Source organism: Hippopotamus amphibius, chromosome 7 (genome assembly GCF_030028045.1).
Source record: "Hippopotamus amphibius kiboko isolate mHipAmp2 chromosome 7, mHipAmp2.hap2, whole genome shotgun sequence".
Taxonomy (NCBI): domain Eukaryota; kingdom Metazoa; phylum Chordata; class Mammalia; order Artiodactyla; family Hippopotamidae; genus Hippopotamus; species Hippopotamus amphibius.
The window spans coordinates 72,845,730-72,864,453 of record NC_080192.1 but is presented as its reverse complement, the minus strand read 5'-3'; the positions used below and the strand labels follow the sequence as shown (position 1 = coordinate 72,864,453).

The 18,724-nt window shown below is 41.1% G+C and overlaps 1 protein-coding gene across 1 annotated transcript in view; it reads left to right on the top strand.

Annotated features, from left to right (window-relative positions):
• MERTK (MER proto-oncogene, tyrosine kinase) overlaps positions 1 to 18,724 on the top strand; it is a 117,359-nt gene that overhangs the window by 79,188 nt on the left and 19,447 nt on the right. The window contains exons 9-13 of the mRNA XM_057743039.1: positions 4,504 to 4,657; positions 7,993 to 8,146; positions 10,911 to 10,996; positions 14,421 to 14,516; positions 15,230 to 15,310. Of these exons, the coding sequence (XP_057599022.1) occupies positions 4,504 to 4,657; positions 7,993 to 8,146; positions 10,911 to 10,996; positions 14,421 to 14,516; positions 15,230 to 15,310 (571 nt within the window). The remainder of the gene's footprint in view (positions 1 to 4,503; positions 4,658 to 7,992; positions 8,147 to 10,910; positions 10,997 to 14,420; positions 14,517 to 15,229; positions 15,311 to 18,724) is intronic.

The following is an 18,724-nucleotide window of genomic DNA, read 5'->3' as shown; positions in this document are numbered from 1 at the left end:
TCAGACTTCAGCATCCTCATGGCATTTGTATGGAGCATCACGTGAAAGTAATACAATTTCTTGGCACGAGAGAGGGACGGGTGAACACCTGCACTGACTGATGATGTCCAAGCTGTCAGTCGTTTTCAACCTCAAATCATCCAGCTTTTACAAAAACTACCATCTTCCAGAAGAACAATTGGAATTTATTCTTTTTCTTTTCCTGCCTCAGTTTACCTATCAGGAAGCAGGCTGTCAGAAGCTATAGTGGTGGAAAAGGGAGAGAGCTTAGAATCCATGGTTGGTTTGCCCTCATAGTAAATGATGAAGGGGTGCTATTTGTACCAGTCAAAACCCTGCTTAAGAGTTACAGCTATGAGAAAAGTATTATCTCATTTCCTGGTCCTTTGTCTCAAAGCATTTGTGCAGGGTGCTGTTGATCAGATTTCCACACCAGCTGAATAAGGGGACTCACACGCCTGTCTTAGAGGAAGGCTCTTGCTTACAATGCTACATTCTTAGTAGAGATAAATGAGGATCCAATGATTGCGTTCTGATTCAGTAGGAGTCTTCTCTGGTTGACAGAAGATAGTGATTCTCAGCAGACACTGGAGCACTGTAGAAACAAACCAGTTTCTCTGAAGAGCTGCAGGTCATCCTTTTTCCTTCACTTCTTTAGAGGGGACCCCTGAAGCTGAGGCGTGCTGAAGGGCAGGAGTGATGAAAGCCTTACTAATGACGCAGCCAGAGAGCCGAATGCACAAGTGCCATTAACACCCAGCCATGCTGTGCATTCTCACTGCCCTTTGTTCAGAATGGTCCCCTCTGCCGTGAGAACAATACCGCCACAGTTAGGGCTGTGACCTTTCCAGTTGTTACCTCCTTGGAGATGCTAGGTCATCCCAGCGGGAAGGTCATTTGCCTTGTACTCATGCTCTATTCTGTGCATCACAGCAGTCTTGTGACAGTCTTAGTGGCTCACTTTACTTTGGGTAACATGCTCTGAAGCAGCTAAGCTCCCAGCTCACCAGCCGCAACTGGAGACAAAGAACACTGAAGAGAGGCTCACCCCGGGAGGAGCCTAAAACCCCTGTCCAAAGTGAAGCTTGAAACGACCTCTGTACCCATCACTTCGGTTCCCTGAACTCCTTTCTCTTCTGAAGAGCCAGCGTGAGACACAACTTCCTCTCAAAATCGTCCTTTCATTTTCATTTTAAGGAAACTGTTGCTAGGGACTTCCCTGGTGGTCTAGTGGTTAAGACTCTGCCCTCCCAATGGGCTGGGGTTTGATCCCTGGTCAGGGAACTAGATCCTGCATGCCACAACTAAGGCCCAGTGCAGCCAAATAAATAAAAATAAAATAAATATTAAAAAAAGAAAGAAAACTGTTACTAAAGCTGCATCTTTTTTATGTAAGGTGGTAAAATTGGATATTTTTGTATGGAATTTCAAAACTTTCTTGAAGTGGTCTTTGGGTGGGTTATTACAGTTGGCTGGAAACTTAGTTTTCAAAGTTTGCACGTTCATCATCCTACAACTGTTGTGTCACTTTCAGACTAGGAAACTCCTGATATTTATTGTACGGACATATAATGTATCTTGATGAAGTTATCAACATTTTTTGTTCTCTTTTTCTTGCTATCCCTTGCCTTTCAAATCAAAGCTTAAAATACAAAAGTCAACATCTAGTAAAATCTGTTCTCCTTGAAGTTGGAGCTGTGTGCCCTGCTCATCTTTGTACTATCTGAACACAGGACCTTGAACTTGCTTTTATAGGCATTTATGGTACTACGGACTTGATGCGTGGACCTGGCTGACATCTAAACCAGCAGGAGAATTTCTCTCTATGAAGGGGACAGTCTTTTGATGAGTGTTTTGATGAATGGGACTAGTATTTCTTGTCCCATCCCCATAAAGTGTTAGTAGACCTGTTTGAATTCATTGAGCAGATAAGTTTATAAAATACATTATACCCCCTTCTTCAAGACCCACAGTGTATACTGGCAAGTTCAAGGCTCTCCAGTGTTCTGCAGGAAAGAAATCTGTTTGCCTTTGACCCAGAAGTGCCCAAACCTTAGACAGAGAGACTTGTTTTCCTATGTGTCATTCTTGCAGAGCTCATTGTTTTGGGATTGGGGCTCTAATGCTGGTGAACTGTGTTTGAAACGGGTGGAGATCTTTGATCAGAAGGACATTTCATAGCAGAGTATGATGGGCCAAGAGACAGGACGTAGAACCAGCTTCTTTAATGACCCAGGGAAGCCACAGTGCACTCAAGGCTTGCTTGCTTGGGCCCAGACCCCTGCCTCCTAGCAAGCTGCGTGCCTCGAGGTTGGATATGCCCACTGCCTCTTCCATTCCTCGTTTCTCCCTCTCACTCACTGTCGCAGGAGGCAGAACATTTGAGCTAGTGTCATTTTTTTAAATTAATTAATTAATTTATTTTTGGCTGCATCGGGTCTTCATCGCTGCTCAGGCTTTCTGTAGTTGCAGTGAGTGGAGTCTACTCTTCGTTGCGGTGCACAGGCTTCTCATTGCGGTCGCTTCTCTTGTTGCAGAGCATGGGCTGTAGGCATGTGGGCTTCAGTAATTGCGGCACACGGGCTTAGTTGCTCTGTGGCATGTAGGATCTTCCCAGACCAGGGATTGAACCCATGTCCCCAGCATTGGCAGGCAGATTCTTAACCATTGCACTACCAGGGACGTCCCCAAGCTAGTGTCATTTTATTTTATTTTTTTAAAGATTTATTTATTATTTATTTATTTTATTTTTGGCTGTGTCAGGTCTTAGTTTCGGCACACGGGATCCTCCACTGTGGCATGTGGGCTCAGTAGTTGCAGTGCACAGGCTCTCTAGTTGTGGCCGCGGGCTCTGTAGTTGTGGCCAGTGAGCTTAGTTGCCCCGGGGCATATGAGATATTAGTTCCCCAACCAGGGATTGAACCCAAGTTCCCCACATTAGAAGGTGGATTCTTAACCACTGGACCCCAGGAAAGTCCTAGTAGTGTTATCTTAAGATAAGAACAGATGAGGTTCTTGTGAGACAGGCCAGCCCAGGTCTGAAGCGTTTCTGAAACCCAGGGATGCATCAAGGATGTTACCTGTGCCTGGAAAAGAAACCTACAATGGAGAGCAGCTCCATGAGCAGGTCAATAAAATTCTTGGTCGGGAACTAGACAGCCTTGATTATTTTCTCCAGTGCACCAAGACTTGAGAGATACTACTGGGTCAGTTCTGTACTGGAGCCTTACAGTTACAGGGAAAGAATATCAAAATACAGCCCCTTATAGGTGCTATAGGAATATAGAAATAATAATAACCATCATTGATTACTTATAACATTGGTTACTCACAGACCCTGTTCCAAGTGTTTTACGTAAAAGACTTCATTTAAACCTTTACAAAAACGCTGTGATAAAGATACGATTGTCTTAATTTTCGTTTGAGGAAACTGAAACTCAGAGACATTGAGTAACTTACGCAGAGTCACACAGCTTGGGATTGCAGCACTGAGATAAGAACCCAGATCTGACTGACTCCAAAGCCAGTGCTTTTCAGAGTCCCACTACTCTTCCCCAAATGCGCTTGGCTTTCTCCATCATATAGTGTCTCTCATTCAAATTCCACTGCACGGCCTCTTAGCAGAAAGAAGTGAAAACAGGACATGTTTGAAGATGTGAGGGTGAATTAATGCCTGTGAATCTGAAGCCTTCTTGAACGACTTTGTTGTAGCACAACAGAAACTTTTATCTGATAGTTCTTTCCTCATTGAAAGTTACTATTCTTTGAGGCAATAAAATGGGCCATATTCTTTTTTTTTTAATTTTTATTTATTCATTTTGGCTGCATTGGGTCTTAGTTACAGCATGTGTGATCTAGTTCCCTGACCAGGAATCGAACCCCAGCCCCCCACATTGGGAACGCAGAGTCTTACCCACTGGACCACCAGGCAAGTCCCATGGCAGTGGCTTTAAAACAAAATAAATAAGTAAAACCGGAGTTTTGAAAATGGAGCACATTGTGCATTTGTCCCTGGAAGAGTGTGTCAGTGCCCTCCTAAATGTCAATTGTAGTCACAACTCTGAGAATTGCAAGGAACAGGAGCCCACTCATGCTGGTTCAAGAAAGCTGACAGGTGATCAGTGTCAAGGTTCAGTGTGTGCTGTGCAGTGTTCTGTGTGGGTTCTCAGGGCGGGGATCTCGAGGAGACAATCTTGCTCTTGCCTTCGGGTACATCTACCACATGCTCCCTTTCTTCCAGAGGTTTCTTCACTGACCCCAAGTGCCATGCCTGCACAGCCCTGTAGACCCAGATCCTCAGAGCCTGAGGAGGCTGCCAGCCTGTCCTGCATCCCTGCCCGCCTATTGGCTCCCTTAGCTGGGACCTAGTGAAGAAGGGACACTGTGGAAACACAGCTGCTGCCCCTGGGATGTGGGTGGGGCGGCTTCACTTGGAAGAACCTCCCTCAGGCAACAAGGTCCATGGTGCCTCAGTATTTCATTTCCTTTCCTCTCTGTCCCCAGAAAGAGCTCTCGGAAGAAGTTGGCCAGCACGGCAGTCTTGCTCAGCTTTCTGTTCAAGCCCACAATGCCACATGCACCGTGAGAATTGCAGCCATCACCAGAGGCGGAGTCGGGCCCTTCAGTGACCCAGTGAAACTGTTCGTCCCTGCACATGGTGAGAGCTGGTATCCGATTGGCTGATGGGACATCAGTCTGGGCAATGCACATGTGGCCAGAGAGCAGCCTGTGAGATGAACAGCTTGTTTACGAATGAAAAATAAAGACCAAAAGGAAATTTTGCGGTGATGAGTGTAGTTGATAGGATAACACGCTTCCCAGAGCTGCCGACACCCGTGAGTCCTTCCACTTCTATTACTATCCAGGGTGATAACTTCCTAGAAAGATCCGTCCTTTCAGAACCCAGAATTTGACTGGACTTAACGAAGTTAGGCCTTTTGTTTTTGTTTTTAATTTTTTTTTTATTTTTTTATTTTTCTGGGGGTACACCAAGTTCAGTCATCTGTTTTTATACACATATCCCCATATTCCCTCCCTTCCTTGACTCCCCCCACCTCGAGTCCCCCCCCACCCTCCCTGTTTTTAATTTTTATTAAAGTATAATTGATTTACAATGTTGTATTAGTTTCAGGTGTACAGAAAGGTGAATCAGTTATACATACACATATGTCCACTCTTTTTAAGATTCTTTTCCCATATAGGTCATTACAGAGGATTGAGTAGACTTCCCTGTGCTATACAGTAGGTCGTTATCAGTTATCTGTTTTATATGTAGTACTGAATTTAATTTAAATGATATATACATGACTGAATTTTAGATAGGCAGCATGGCTAATCCTCAGCTCTCTATAATTGGCACTGTTTGTTTATTTGCTAGTGTTTGCTTTAAGCGGTGCAGCTTCCCTGTTATTAGTCATTCACACCCTGGGTAATGTGCTTCATGAATGATTGGTACAGAACATGAAGTGTTTCCTATAGAAGCCGTCTTTAGAGGGTGCTGGACTCACTCAACTTAAACGCCCAGCCCTGCATGCTGGCTTCTGCATGTTGTTGGAGTGGCCTTAAGCAAGGTGACACTGTGGTACCCCAAGTGGCCCAAATGCTGTTTGCTTCCATAGACCAGGGCAGCTGCCTTTGTCCTCACTCTGTCCTGCCCTAGGTTGTTTGGTAGTGAACTGGTATCAACTCCCTGCAGACATCTGTATGGATATGATTTGAGCATTTACAAGTTCTCGCCAAATATGGCCTTTGTACCCATAGCAGACAGGACTTGGGAGCAGACCGTTGAGTTCCTGTATCTCTGTCCCAGTGACCCTCAAATACGTTCTCCCTTTTAGTGCCAAATTGGACCCATGTTGCAGCTCCTACAGCCCAGAAGCCCAGTCCCAAGGGAACATTAGTAACTGGTAATGGGGACCCAAGGCGTGTCTACCTGGCAGAAATTCAGGGACAATGAGATTCTGATTCTAGAGGCACAGATTAAAAATCAGAGTTTAACACAAACAGAAAACCTTATGGTTACCAAAGGGGGAAAGGGGTGGGGGAGGGATAAATTAGGAGTTTGGGATTAGCATACAAACTAGTATATATAAAATAGATAAACAACTAGGTCCTACTGTATAGCACAGGGAACTATATTCATAATGGAAAAGAATATGGAAAAGAATGTACATAATGTATACACACACACACACATACATATAACTGAATTACTTTGCTGTACACTAGAAACTGTACAGCCTTGTAAATCAACTATACTTCATTTTTTTCTTTTTCTTTTTTTTTTGCTGCACTTCATGGCATGCGGGATCTAGGATCTTAGTTCCCCTATCAGGGATCGAACCCATGCCCTCTGCAGTGGAAGCGCAGAGTCTTAACCACTGGACCTCCAGGGATGTCCTATACTTCAATTTTTTTTAAAAAAATCAGAGTTTAAGATGAGAGAGCTTTCCTCTTCATTCGTAATAAACTGTCCAGAACTGTAAAAAGCTTTGCTGTCATGACTTTGCACAGTTCCAATCTGCATACATTTCAGTTACCACAGTTTAGTTAAATCACACCTGTTCTCCAACAATATGGTTCAAATTTAAGTGGCCAGCGTATGTTAACTATAAGTAATTGTATAAATTTCACCACCAGCTCTTCAGTGCACAAGTTACTCCACAAATAACAGGCGCATCTTGGTCATGACTAGTCACGTCACTTCTTTCTAAGTCTATCTGAGGTTGATCACACTTTCCTTATTCAGTTCACACGCATCCAACAGGCACAGAGCTGTGTTACTTCCTTGTCTCCCAGGGGCGAACTCACATAACATTTCACAAAAGTAGATGATCGAAAGAGGGAGTTGGTGAACAAAGATGAAAGTGCAGCAAAGGAAGGAAAAATGATAGTGTTGGAAGTGGAATTTGAATTGAATGTGCGTGGAGTTATGAAAGAAATAGTTGACTGGGGGCATGTTAATGCTGCTGCTGTTTGGGCCACAAGATGTGCAGCCAGGGAACTCAGTGAAGGTGGACTTACCTACATGAATGAACTGGTTGTGCTGAAAAGGAGGAAGATGTCCCAGAGGAAGTTACACTGGCCACAGTCTTCACATGTGTGTCAGGGGCCCCATAGCTGATGTACTAAGTTGAGAATATGCAGATTATGACCCTCTGAATGAGGAGCCCACACCACCCACATGGGGTGGGCAGGTAACTCCCTCAGCATCCAAGCTCCCACTTTGGGGAAGTGAAAACCCTGGGGTCATTTTGATTGTGCAGTTTCAATACACCCACACAAAGGAAGTAGAGTCACAAGATCTATTACAAATCCCAGATGTGGGTGTGGGGTGAGGCAGTGGGAGAGCCAGGGCAAGGGTAGTCCTCCATGCCAGGTCAGAGCAGGCAGTAGAGAGGGGGTAGCAGATGCCTATACTTAACTTTTCAAGGGCTCAATTCTTAGTGGTTACTTTAAAAGGTGCCCCGGGAAAAGCAAAGCAGAAACTTGCAGCAGGACCTAAGCTCAGATCCTTATCAAAATGTCCAGGCTCTGGATACAGCTGGGGTTGTCATACTGTAAAATGCCTCAGCAGCAACTCAAAATAGCTGTTTTCTCGTCACAACATTAAAGGAACTCACAGAGGTATTTTGCAACATCGAAAGTGCAAAGGATAAAACATTGGAAGCTGATCCAAACTTGGAAAGGAGTGTGACATTTGTCAGGGCATGGAAAATACATTCTCTGTATATCCTAAGCTATATGGCTAGAAGCTGGCAAGCAGTGTTCTAACTACTCTTGGTTCTTTTTTTAAACAAAGAAACAAAGCATTTTGATTCCCAGTATTTCTAGTGTTTTAAATTAGAGCATACCAATTAAATATTAGTTTTACTGTTTTCTTAATTCTTATACATTTATAACTGACATGAAGAGAGTCTCCCCAATATTGTAAATCAACTATCTGGAATCCCAAAGAGATGTTTTGAATTGATTCTATTGGTATTTTACCAGGTTCGATAGATTTTGCTCCCTCGTCAACCCCAGCACCTGGCAACAAAGATCCTGTGCTTATCATCCTTGGCTGCTTTTGTGGATTTGTTTTAATTGGGTTGATTTTATATATATCTCTGGCCATCAGGAAAAGATTTCTGGAGACAAAGTTTGGGTAAGTTTCTCACTTTAAAATGTTTTGCTCAGTGGTACTGATGAAGTTGCTATGCCAAGTGATAATGCCTTTTCTGCTGGCCCTGCTCTTGTACCCAGCTGGGTCCCTGTCTTATGCACACTGTGGGGGCAGGCAGCTTCCTTACTTAGGCCAGTGCCACAAAGGCAGGCAATAGTGAAAGCTGTTCTACTTCTTCCAAGGTCTCTTCTTGGTACCCTCCTTTCTTGCTTTCCTTTAGAAGGAAACAATATTTTTTAGGACATTAAATGCTGTGAAAATATTTTGATACTAGTTTTAAAATACATTAAAGTCAAAGTGCTAGAATGACATTCTGTCCACAATAGCATGAGAACTATAATGTTCCTAAGAAGAAGCCCAATATATGTACAAGAGCCTCGTGGGAAAAATTATTAAACTTTACTGACATTACAGAAGAAAACTCAAATAAATGGAAAGATGTGTACCATGTTCATGGATGGGAAGGCTCAGTTTTGTCAAGAGATCATTTTTCCCCAAGTTAACCATAAACTCAATAAAATAACCATCTGAACTGCTGCAGCCTTGTTGATAAAAGCTGACTTGAAAATTTACCTTGAAGAATAAATGAGCAGAGACAGCCAAGACAGTTTTGAAAAACACAAAAGTTTGGGTGGAGAGGGCTAATTGTACTAGGTATAAAAACATGGTAAATGATTAGAATAGTGAGATATTGGTGAGAATTCAGTGTGTGCACATCACAAGGTGCCCATATGTGTGTGGGAATAGAATATACGATGAAGATTGCATTTCACATCTGTGGAGAAAGGAAGGAATGTTCAAAAACAGATCTTGTTTTTGGCATTGGATGGAGAGAGATGAACAAGACAGACATGGGGCTGCCCACATGTAGCTTACAGTCTAGCAGTTAAGAAATGTAGAAGAAAATGTTCCATGTGAAAACATTCCCATCAGCCAGGCCTCCACTAACTCTTGGTTCCATAGAACCTAAAAGTTTGACACCAAAATAGATCTTAAGTATTATCTGATTCAACCCTAGCTGTAATAGTTTGGAAAAGTTTGAGGTTGAATATTTTAAAACTTACCAAAAAGTGGGGCTGCAAAGTACAGCAAATATATTAATAAGATTACAGTACTGTTTCAAATATTTAGGAATAAAATGATATCCAGGAACTGTTAAGCTGAGTAGAAGCTGAAAACAAGTGAAAAGTTGATCACAGGTTATTTTATATATTATTTTATACTGAAGTCAGTTTTCATAGGTCTTTACTACAAAACCCTATTCATTTGTTCATTTTGTACAAGCACCTTTCATTTGTTCATTTCTTAATGAAAATCTTTATTTTCTACTTATAAAAGTAATATTCTTATAATTTTTTTAAAAAATCAAATTATATAGAATAGTTGAAAGTAGAAAGTGAAACACATCTATAACTCCAGTGTTTATACCTGGTCTTAGTTGCTATTTTGGCATAAATTCTTCCAAATTCTTTACTTTGCATACAAATGTATTATTTTTTAAATGTGTTCACTCTTTTAAAATAATCTATATATGCAAGATAAAGTGAGGTTACATTTATAATTTAGACTCATGACTTCATTAATACTTTCCCGTCAGTTAGTTTAAAACAGTGACTAAATGGATTTTTTTAATAGGTTTTATTTTTTAGAAAAGCTTTAAATTTATAGAAAAAATTAAGGAGGTAGTACAGAGTCTTTCCTATATGTCATATCCAGGGTCTCCTGTTATTAACATTTTATGTCAGTATGGTGTATTTGCCACAATCAGTCAAACAATATCAGTATATTACCATTAACTAAAGTTCATACTTTATTCAGATTTCCTTTGTTTTTACCTAATATCCCTTTTCTGTTCCAGAGTCCTATCCAGGACACCACATTACATTTTGTTGTCATGTCTCCTTAGGCTCTTCTTGGCCATGGCAGTTTCCCAGACTTTCCTTGTTTTTGATGAACTTGATAGTTTTGGGGAGTACTGGTCAGGTATTTTGTAGGATGCCCTGTCTTGGAATTTGTGTGATGTTCTGCTCATGATTAGACTGGGGTTACAGGTTATTGAGAGGAAGACCACAGAGATAGAGTACCATCTTCATCCCAGTACATGGAGGATACACACTGTCAACATGATTTATTACTGTGGGTGTTGACCCTGATCGCCCAGCTGAGGTGATGTCTGCCTGGTTTCTCTATCGTAGTTATTTTTTCTCCCTTTTCATACCGGACTCTTAGGAAGGAAGTCAGTATGTGCAGCTCACACTTACAGGGTGAGGAGTTAACGCTCCCCCCATCTCTTAAAGACAGAGCATCTGTATAAAATATTTGGAATTCTGCACAGGAGGCTTTTTTCTTTCCTCCCATTTATTTATTTATTTATACACACACATACACACACACACATACATGCATGTGTGTATATATGTCAGTCTGGACTCACAGATATTCATTTTATACTTTGGGTTATAATCCAATACAACTTACTCGTGTTGCTCAAATTGTTACAGCTTTGGCCATTGGGAGCTTAGTAATTGTTTTCAGCTCTCGATGGTTCCCAGACAGAGCTGTTTTGATATTGCCAGGTAAGCCTAAAATGGATCTAAGGAAAGAAGCCTGTTTCTCCCAGTGAGAGATGTTTTTGTTGTAGAAGAGCCCTTTTAACAGGCAGCGGCTTAGTAGCATCTTGTGGGACCAGCTCCAGTCTGGGTAGCGCTCTGCTTCTTGTGTGAGATGTCTGTTCTCATTCACCCAGGAGTGCCTTCACAGAGGAGGATTCAGAACTGATCGTCAGTTACATAGCAAAGAAGTCCTTCTGTCGGCGAGCCATTGAACTCACCTGTAAGTTGACTTTGATTTCTCTTTTTTGGCAAAAGTTAGAATAGTTATGAGCAAAGAAAGAACCATAAATTAATTGAGGGATTTCTAACAAAAGCCAAAGGAGTTGAAGAATGTCTATCTTTAATGTGCAAAATGTCTTTGGAAACCAACAAGTAGAGAGTCAGACACAGCCCTGGACTTCCCTGCTGGCCAGTTTCCTAGAAATCTGGAGCTGGACCTGCGGTGAAGTGACTGAGGTTAAGGACCCCTAATGCCATGAAACATGGAGACAAGAAGGAACTCTAAGGGTGAGAGGAGAAGATGTGGGCAGAGGGATTTAAAGGAAACAGCAGAGCAACTGTCATAATCTCAGAGCTCATTTCCTGTTTTTTCCTGGCAGGCAAGTCAGAGAACAATTTGCTAGCATACTTTGTGACAGTTATGGTTTGAGCTTTGCTCAATCAGAATGGGAACTCTCTTAGTTTTCAAAGAATGGGAATAAACAGATACCCGTCTTCTTGAATGATTTCAGAAACAGTGTAGAAAGAGTGTGAATATTATCAAATTCAAGCTTCCAGTTGTTTGCCAGAAAACAAAACCAACAACAACAAAGAAATGTAAGGATGATGGAATGCAGGTTGCTATGAAACAAGAACTCATTTGATGTAGAATGTTACTAATTACTTCTCTAATCTTAAAGTTTTGCCTTTTAGATGTCTGTTCTTGCATTAAAAAAAAAAAATCCGTCATTTAGACCAATTTCTTTCCTTGATTGGAGGACCATTTGAGTAAAATTTTTTTGCTAAGAGCTAATGTATCCTTCCTACTTATCCATATTTTATTTCTTTCAAAGTCTTGCTTATTCCCTAACTATGGCAGAAGCTGAATCGTTTGCCAAATGCCTATCAAATTGGTCTTCCTCTCCTTGTTAACACCTCTTATTGATAACACTGATTGTCTGTGCTGCATATCTACACCTTGTAGAAGATCTTAATCTTCAGTCCCCCACCAAGTATTCAATTTAGCACTTTCTATGTCATTACAATGAGGTTCTATATACCATATGTAAAACAAACTACCTTGTTCTCTGCATGTTTCCTGTGGATTCTGTGCTGCCTTCTGTGGCATGGGAGGGCAGGGGAGGTGTCTTGGTGACTTTTTTGTATCCCATAGTTAGGGGTATAATAGTAAATACTCTACTAGAAAGAATGTTGACTTGGGACTTCTCTGGTGGTGCAGTGGTTAAGACTCTGCACTCCCAATGCAGGGGTCCTGGGTTCGATCCCTGGTCAGGGAATTAGATCCCACATGCTGCAACTAAGGATCCCACACTTGAAGCACCCACAAGCCTCCTAGATAGCTTCCTTTACAAGAAGGCAGACAGCAGTATCAAGCAGTATCAGCAGTATTTCATCTTGTGGAACTGAAAACAACAGCCACAGAAAGACAGAGAAAATGAAAAAGCAGAGGACTTTGTACCAGATGAAGGGACAGGACAAAGCCCCAGAAAAACAACTAAATGAAGAGGAGATAGGCCCCCTTCCAGAAAAAGAATTCAGAATAATGATGGTGAAGATGATCCAGGACTTTGAAAAAAGGCTGGATGCAGAGATCAAAAAGTTTACCAAAGACCTAGAAGAATTAAAGAGCAAACAAACAGAGATATGCAACACAATAACTGAAAGGAAAAATACACTAGAAGGAACCAACAGCAGACTAACTGAGGCAGAAGGGCGAATAAGTGACCTGGAAGACAGAATGGTGATAGTCACTGATGTGGAAAAGAATAAAGAAAAAAGAATGAAAAGAACTGAAGACAGCCTAAGAGACCTCTGGGACAATGTTAAATGCACCAACATTCGCATTATAGGGGTCCCAGGAGAAGAGAGAGAGAAAGGACCCGAGAAAATATTGGAAGAGATTATAGTTGAAAACTTCCCTAACATGGGAAAGGAAATAGCTACCCAAGTCCAGGCAGCGCAGAGAGTCCCAGGCAGGATAAACCCAAGGAGAAACATGCCAAGACATGTAGCAGTCAAATTGACAAAAATTAAAGACAGAGAAAAGTTACTAAAAGCAATAAGGGAAAAACGACAAATAACATACAAAGGAACTCCCTTAAGGTTAACAGCTGATTTCTGAGCAGAAACTCTGCAAGCCAGAAGGGAGTGGCATGATATATTTCAAATGATGAAAGGGAAGAACCTACAACCAAGAATACTCTACCTAGCAAGGATCTCATTCAGATTCAACAGAGAAATCAAAAGCTTTACAGACAAGCAATAGCTAAGAGAATTCAGCACCACCAAACCAGCCCTACAGCAAATGCTAAAGGAACTTCTCTAAGCGGGAAACATAAGACAAGAAAAGGACCTACAAAAACAAACACAAAACAATTAAGAAAATGGTAATAGGAACATACATATCAATAATTACCTTGAAGGTAAATGGACTAAATGCACCAACCAAAAGACACAGACTGGTTGAATGGATGCAAAAACAAGACCCATATATATGCTGTCTACAAGAGACTCACTTCAGACCTAGGGACACATACAGACTGAAAGTGAGGGGATGGAAAAAGATATTCCATGGAAATGAAAATCAAAAGAAAGCTGGAGTAGCAATAGTCATATCAGATAAAATAGACTTTAAAATAAAAAATGTTACAAGAGACAAGAAAGGACACTACATAAAGATCGAGGGATCCATCCAGGAAGAGGAGATAATAATTATAAATATATATGCACCCAGTATAGGAGCACCTCAATACATAAGGCAAATGCTAGCAACTATGAAAGAGGAAATGCAAGGCAGAAATAGAGACACAGATGCAGAGAACAAACATATGGACACCAAGTGGGGAAAGCGAGGAGGGTTGGGGGGAATGAATCGGGAGATTGGGATACCAAATTGTACACTCTAAATATATGCTGTTTATTGTCTGTTAACTGTATCTCAATAAAAGTTCATAAAAAATAAAATAAAATAAAAAATAAAATAAGGTCGCGTTAAAAAAAAAAGAGAGAGAGATTCCACACTCTGCAAATAAGACCCAGCACAGCCAAATAAATAAATATTTTAAAATTTAAAAAAAAAAAAGAAAGGAAGAATATTGACTTATCTTCCTCACTCCTTTGGGTCAAGGGCAAAGCTCCTTGGCTTGACTCTGATTGCCAGCTGCTGCTGTTGCCCAATGGGAAGAGAAATATGGTTCTTATTTTTATAATCCTTCAGGATTAATTTTGCCCTGAAAGATTTATTTTACTCACTTTAATCATAGTAGGATTAAATGTGATATTTTATTACTGGCATTTTGGGGGGAGAGCTATGGATATAAAATGAGAAAAATGTTTAACTTTTTAATAGGACTTTATATATAATTATATTCAGATGAAAGGAAACACACTGACAGGTCATATATGTTCTGTCACTCCTTTTATAGTACATAGCTTGGGAGTCAGTGAGGAACTACAAAATAAACTAGAGGATGTCGTGATTGACAGGAACCTTCTAATTCTTGGAAAAATTCTGGGTGAAGGTAAGCAGTTTAATTCTTTTAAAATATGAGTAAGAAGGTAAGCAGTTCACAGCCATTTTTTAAAATATATATTTTTAAAATACCATTTTTGTGACTTTAAATTATATTACACATAGTTCCATTTTAGAACTTTTAAAATGAGAAAGTAAGTAGTGATTTTTGAAACGCAGATTTGGCCTATGAAAACGGCCTCTGCAGAGCCTAACAAACACACTAGGCTCTTGAAAAATATTAATTTCCCTTCCTTTATTAAAATGCATGCAATTCATTGGTCGGTTTCCTATATACTTTCAAATTATTCCTCTAGGTCTTAAGTTTACTATTCCTGGCACCTTTCTAGTTAAATAGGAACAGAGGTGAAGATATGTATTTATCAAAATGGTCTTAGGATAAATGACGATGGTATTAAGAGTTTGCACTTGATGCATGTTGGTTACAGTTTCCAAGTTGTAAGTTTCTTGGATCAGTTATGATGTTTAATAAAGTGATGCACTGGGCTAAATCTGAGCCAACCAAGCTTGTGACCAGCAGGACACTAGTGCACAAGCTGTGCCCCAGGTTTACCAGTGTGGGTGGCCTGGGCCGACTCTGCCCAGCTGCTGTGTGGGGGTCACTCTGGGACCACATGAAAACACCAGCTCTGGCGCTATCATATTTCCATGGGCAAGAGAGATTTTGCACAAGGTCAATATAGATGTTGTTTTACTTCACAGGAGAGTTTGGGTCTGTCATGGAAGGAAATCTTAATCAGCAAGATGGGGTCTCTCAGAAGGTGGCTGTGAAAACCATGAAGTGTGAGTTAACCCTGATGAAACCCATTCATCTAGGGGTGGGCAGCTGCTTCAGTATCCAGGCTTCATCAGGCCAGTGATGGATGATGGAGTTCATATGTCCTGGTCTCGGTCACCAATAGGCCAGAAGGCCATCCAGAGCACTGTCAGGGTCACAGATGGAAAGTTACTGTAATGAGCCCTTTATACCTACATTAAATCCTTTTTTTTAATGTTTTATTTATTTTCTTAAATTGAAGTGTAGTTGATTTACAATGTTGTGTTTCAGGTGTATAGCAAAATGATTCAGTTATATATATAATTTATATATATATATAAATATATCATATATATTATTTAACCTTGTCTGGGAGATGGGAATTCCCCCTCCACTTCTCTTAAGTTCTTGTGGCAGGCCTAATAATAAAATTGACACCAGACAGATTAACAGGAGAAAAAGAAGTAAATTTTAATCCATGCACATGGAGATCTCATAGAAATGGGATCTATGACGTGGCCAAAGGAGGCAGCTTTTATACGTTTTAGACAAAGAAACAGTAAATTTGTGAGGAATTGACAGGACAAAGAAACTTGGGTTTTGTGTGCTCAATTAGTGATGAATCTAAGCAAAGTTTGGGCTTGGGTTAGTAAATTTAAAGAAAACAAGGTTTGTTCGTACAGGCTTCTTCAGCCCAAATTCCCTATCTCTGGTGATAAGGGTGTCCTTCATCTTTCTCCTGAGAGATTTTTTTTTTCCTGCTTCCAGAAAGACAGAAAGGAGGGTCAGAGTGTCCCTCTTGCATTGGCCGTTTCTTAAGTAATTGTAGTTCAAAATAATTCATATGCCATTGTGGCATATTTGGGGGCGGCCCATCCTGATCCCCAGTGCACTCAAGGCAATAACATTGGTTATTTTTACTCCCTCCCTCCCCCTCTCTACCATCTAGTGGAGGTAACGATTCCACAGTAAGGCATGGATTTCCAAGGCAGGACTGAGCTGGTCACAGCATCTGACCCCAGGGGTTGTTCTGGCTTAGCTTGGTGGGCTCACTTCCTCACTTGAGGGTGGTTGTGTGGGCTGCAGGAAGCTGTGGGCTGCCTGGAAGGTAGGATTCCCAGGAAGAGAAGAAATATTCTTTGGTCAAAGGCATATCGAGAGCTGTGATCACAAACCATAATCTCCAAGCGAGCTGAGAAGGAGTGCTTGCATCTGGGGCAGGAAGGGCCTGATAAGTCATCACACAGAATCTGTTTTCAACCCACGAGTAGTAAAGAGCTGTTAAAAGAGTCTTAAGCAAATAAGGACAAGAGCATATTACATTCTAGAAAGTTCCTCTGGTTATGGCGTGGAGGAGAACAAATTACAGTGTTGACAAAAATAGTGGCAGATGCCAGTTAGAGGCCTTCAGAGTCTGTGCCGATGTCCATCTAGGCAAGGACACTAAGGCTCAGAGAGGTGGTGACTTTCCAGTCCAAATCAAATAGCTAGAAAGGAGGAAGATCAGGCTGGAGTTTTTCCTCACCATTCACTGGCCAGACTGCAGTGGCAGAACATGATAACGTGTCCCCCCCATGCCTTTCTCCAGGAAGCATCTCCAGGGCCTGGGGACACACGATCGTCTAAGTTTGGTTCTTCACGTGTCCAGCTGGGCACCCATGAAATTCACCAGATCGTACGGCATTCATTCACCTGCAGTTGTCTGCACAATTCATACAGAGGAAGATTATTTGGTGCTGTGTTTGTTAATGCTCTTAATATTGCGTCCTCATTTACCCCTTGTGTATATTCAATGTTATTTTTGATCAAGGGGTAAAGTAAAATTGGCTTCTTCCTAAAATGTTAATCCACTGTTTATTGGGCATTAAAGCATCAGTTAGATCATGAGCATATATTGAGACTTTTTAACCAGAATTGGACGCTGCAGTTTTAATTTAAATATAAAAAGGAACCATAATAACCAGTAAGTCACCTGGGCTGGTGCTTTTTGCTTTTTCAAGCTTTTTATGTATATAATAGTGGCCAATACTTGTGTAATTCTTACTATGTGCCAGAGGGCATTACAGATATTCCCACATTTCATCAGTACAGCAGGAGCAGGAAATCAGTACAACTAGGAAGTAGTTCAAGTAATCTCGCCCAAAGACCGAGAAAACCCGAAACAGAGTTCTCTCTGGAGTTGAACCTGGTATGGAGCCAAGTCTGGGCCACAGTCAGCATCCTTTCTGCCTCTCTCATTATTCTGTTAACCTCTCAGTGTCCCTGGGAAGGCTCCATCAGTTATCCCAATTCACCAGGTAGAAAGTTTAGGGGTCTTAGTAAAAGGAGCTGGGCCTGCAACCTGTTTCCTCTGTGGCCTTGGCACTGCTATTCTTTAACTTAATTAGAATAACTTGTATATGAATTGTATCCATGCTAATTATCAGAGATTAAAGGCCCTGTCTCTGGCCTCTGAATCCCAGGCTCATCTATGTTTGCCTGGAGGGGTTAGACCCTGGGGGAGGGGTTTGCCCACCCACCTGGTTGTTTGCGGCAAAGTTGGCAGCCATTTTGTAGATCTATAGAATTTTTTTTCTTAAATTTGCTTTAATAGGAAGATTAATATAAATGAAGCCCAGGGGAGGTACAGATCCTGTGCTACATGCTCTTATATGTCATTTCAATCAACACTTCCCCCCTCTTAAAGCAGATTCACTAAGGCATGCCTGGCTTTGTGTTTGATTTTAATTGTGGTAAAATACACATAACATAAAATATACCATCCTAATCATTTTTAAGTGTACAGTTCAGGGACATTCAGTATATCCACACTGTTGTGTCATCATCACCATTATCCACCGCCAGAACTTTTTCGCCTTGCGAAACTGTCACTCCGTATCCATTAAACAACAACCCTCCATCCCCCACTGCCCCCTCCTGCCCCGACCCCTACCGTGCTACTTTCCATCTCTGTGACTTTGGCTACTCTAAGTGCCTCGTAAAAGTGGAATCATACAGTATTGGTCTTGTTGTGACTGGTTCATTTCACTCAGCATAATGTAGAATTTTAAATGTCTCTCTTAAGTTGGCTTAATTCCAAAAACTTGGTATGAAAGTGCATCTCGTTCACAAGGCGTGATTGGGCAACCAGACTTGCAAGAAATGTGCTGAGAGAGAGAGAAACATGTGTTCTTTCTTTTTTTAAGGCAGAAATCATTGCAACAGATCATTTATTTTAGAGTTTTTTTTTTTAACTAATGAACTTTAATTTTTAGAGCAGTTTTAGGTGTACAGAAAAATTGGGCAGAAAGTGGGGAGTTCCCATATGTCCCCTTCCCCTCACATAGTCTCCCCTGTTATTGACATCTTGCCTCAGTGGGGTACATCTTTTACATTAGAATTGACAAACACATACTGGGACATTCCGTATATTCACACTGCTGTATCATCATCACCATTAT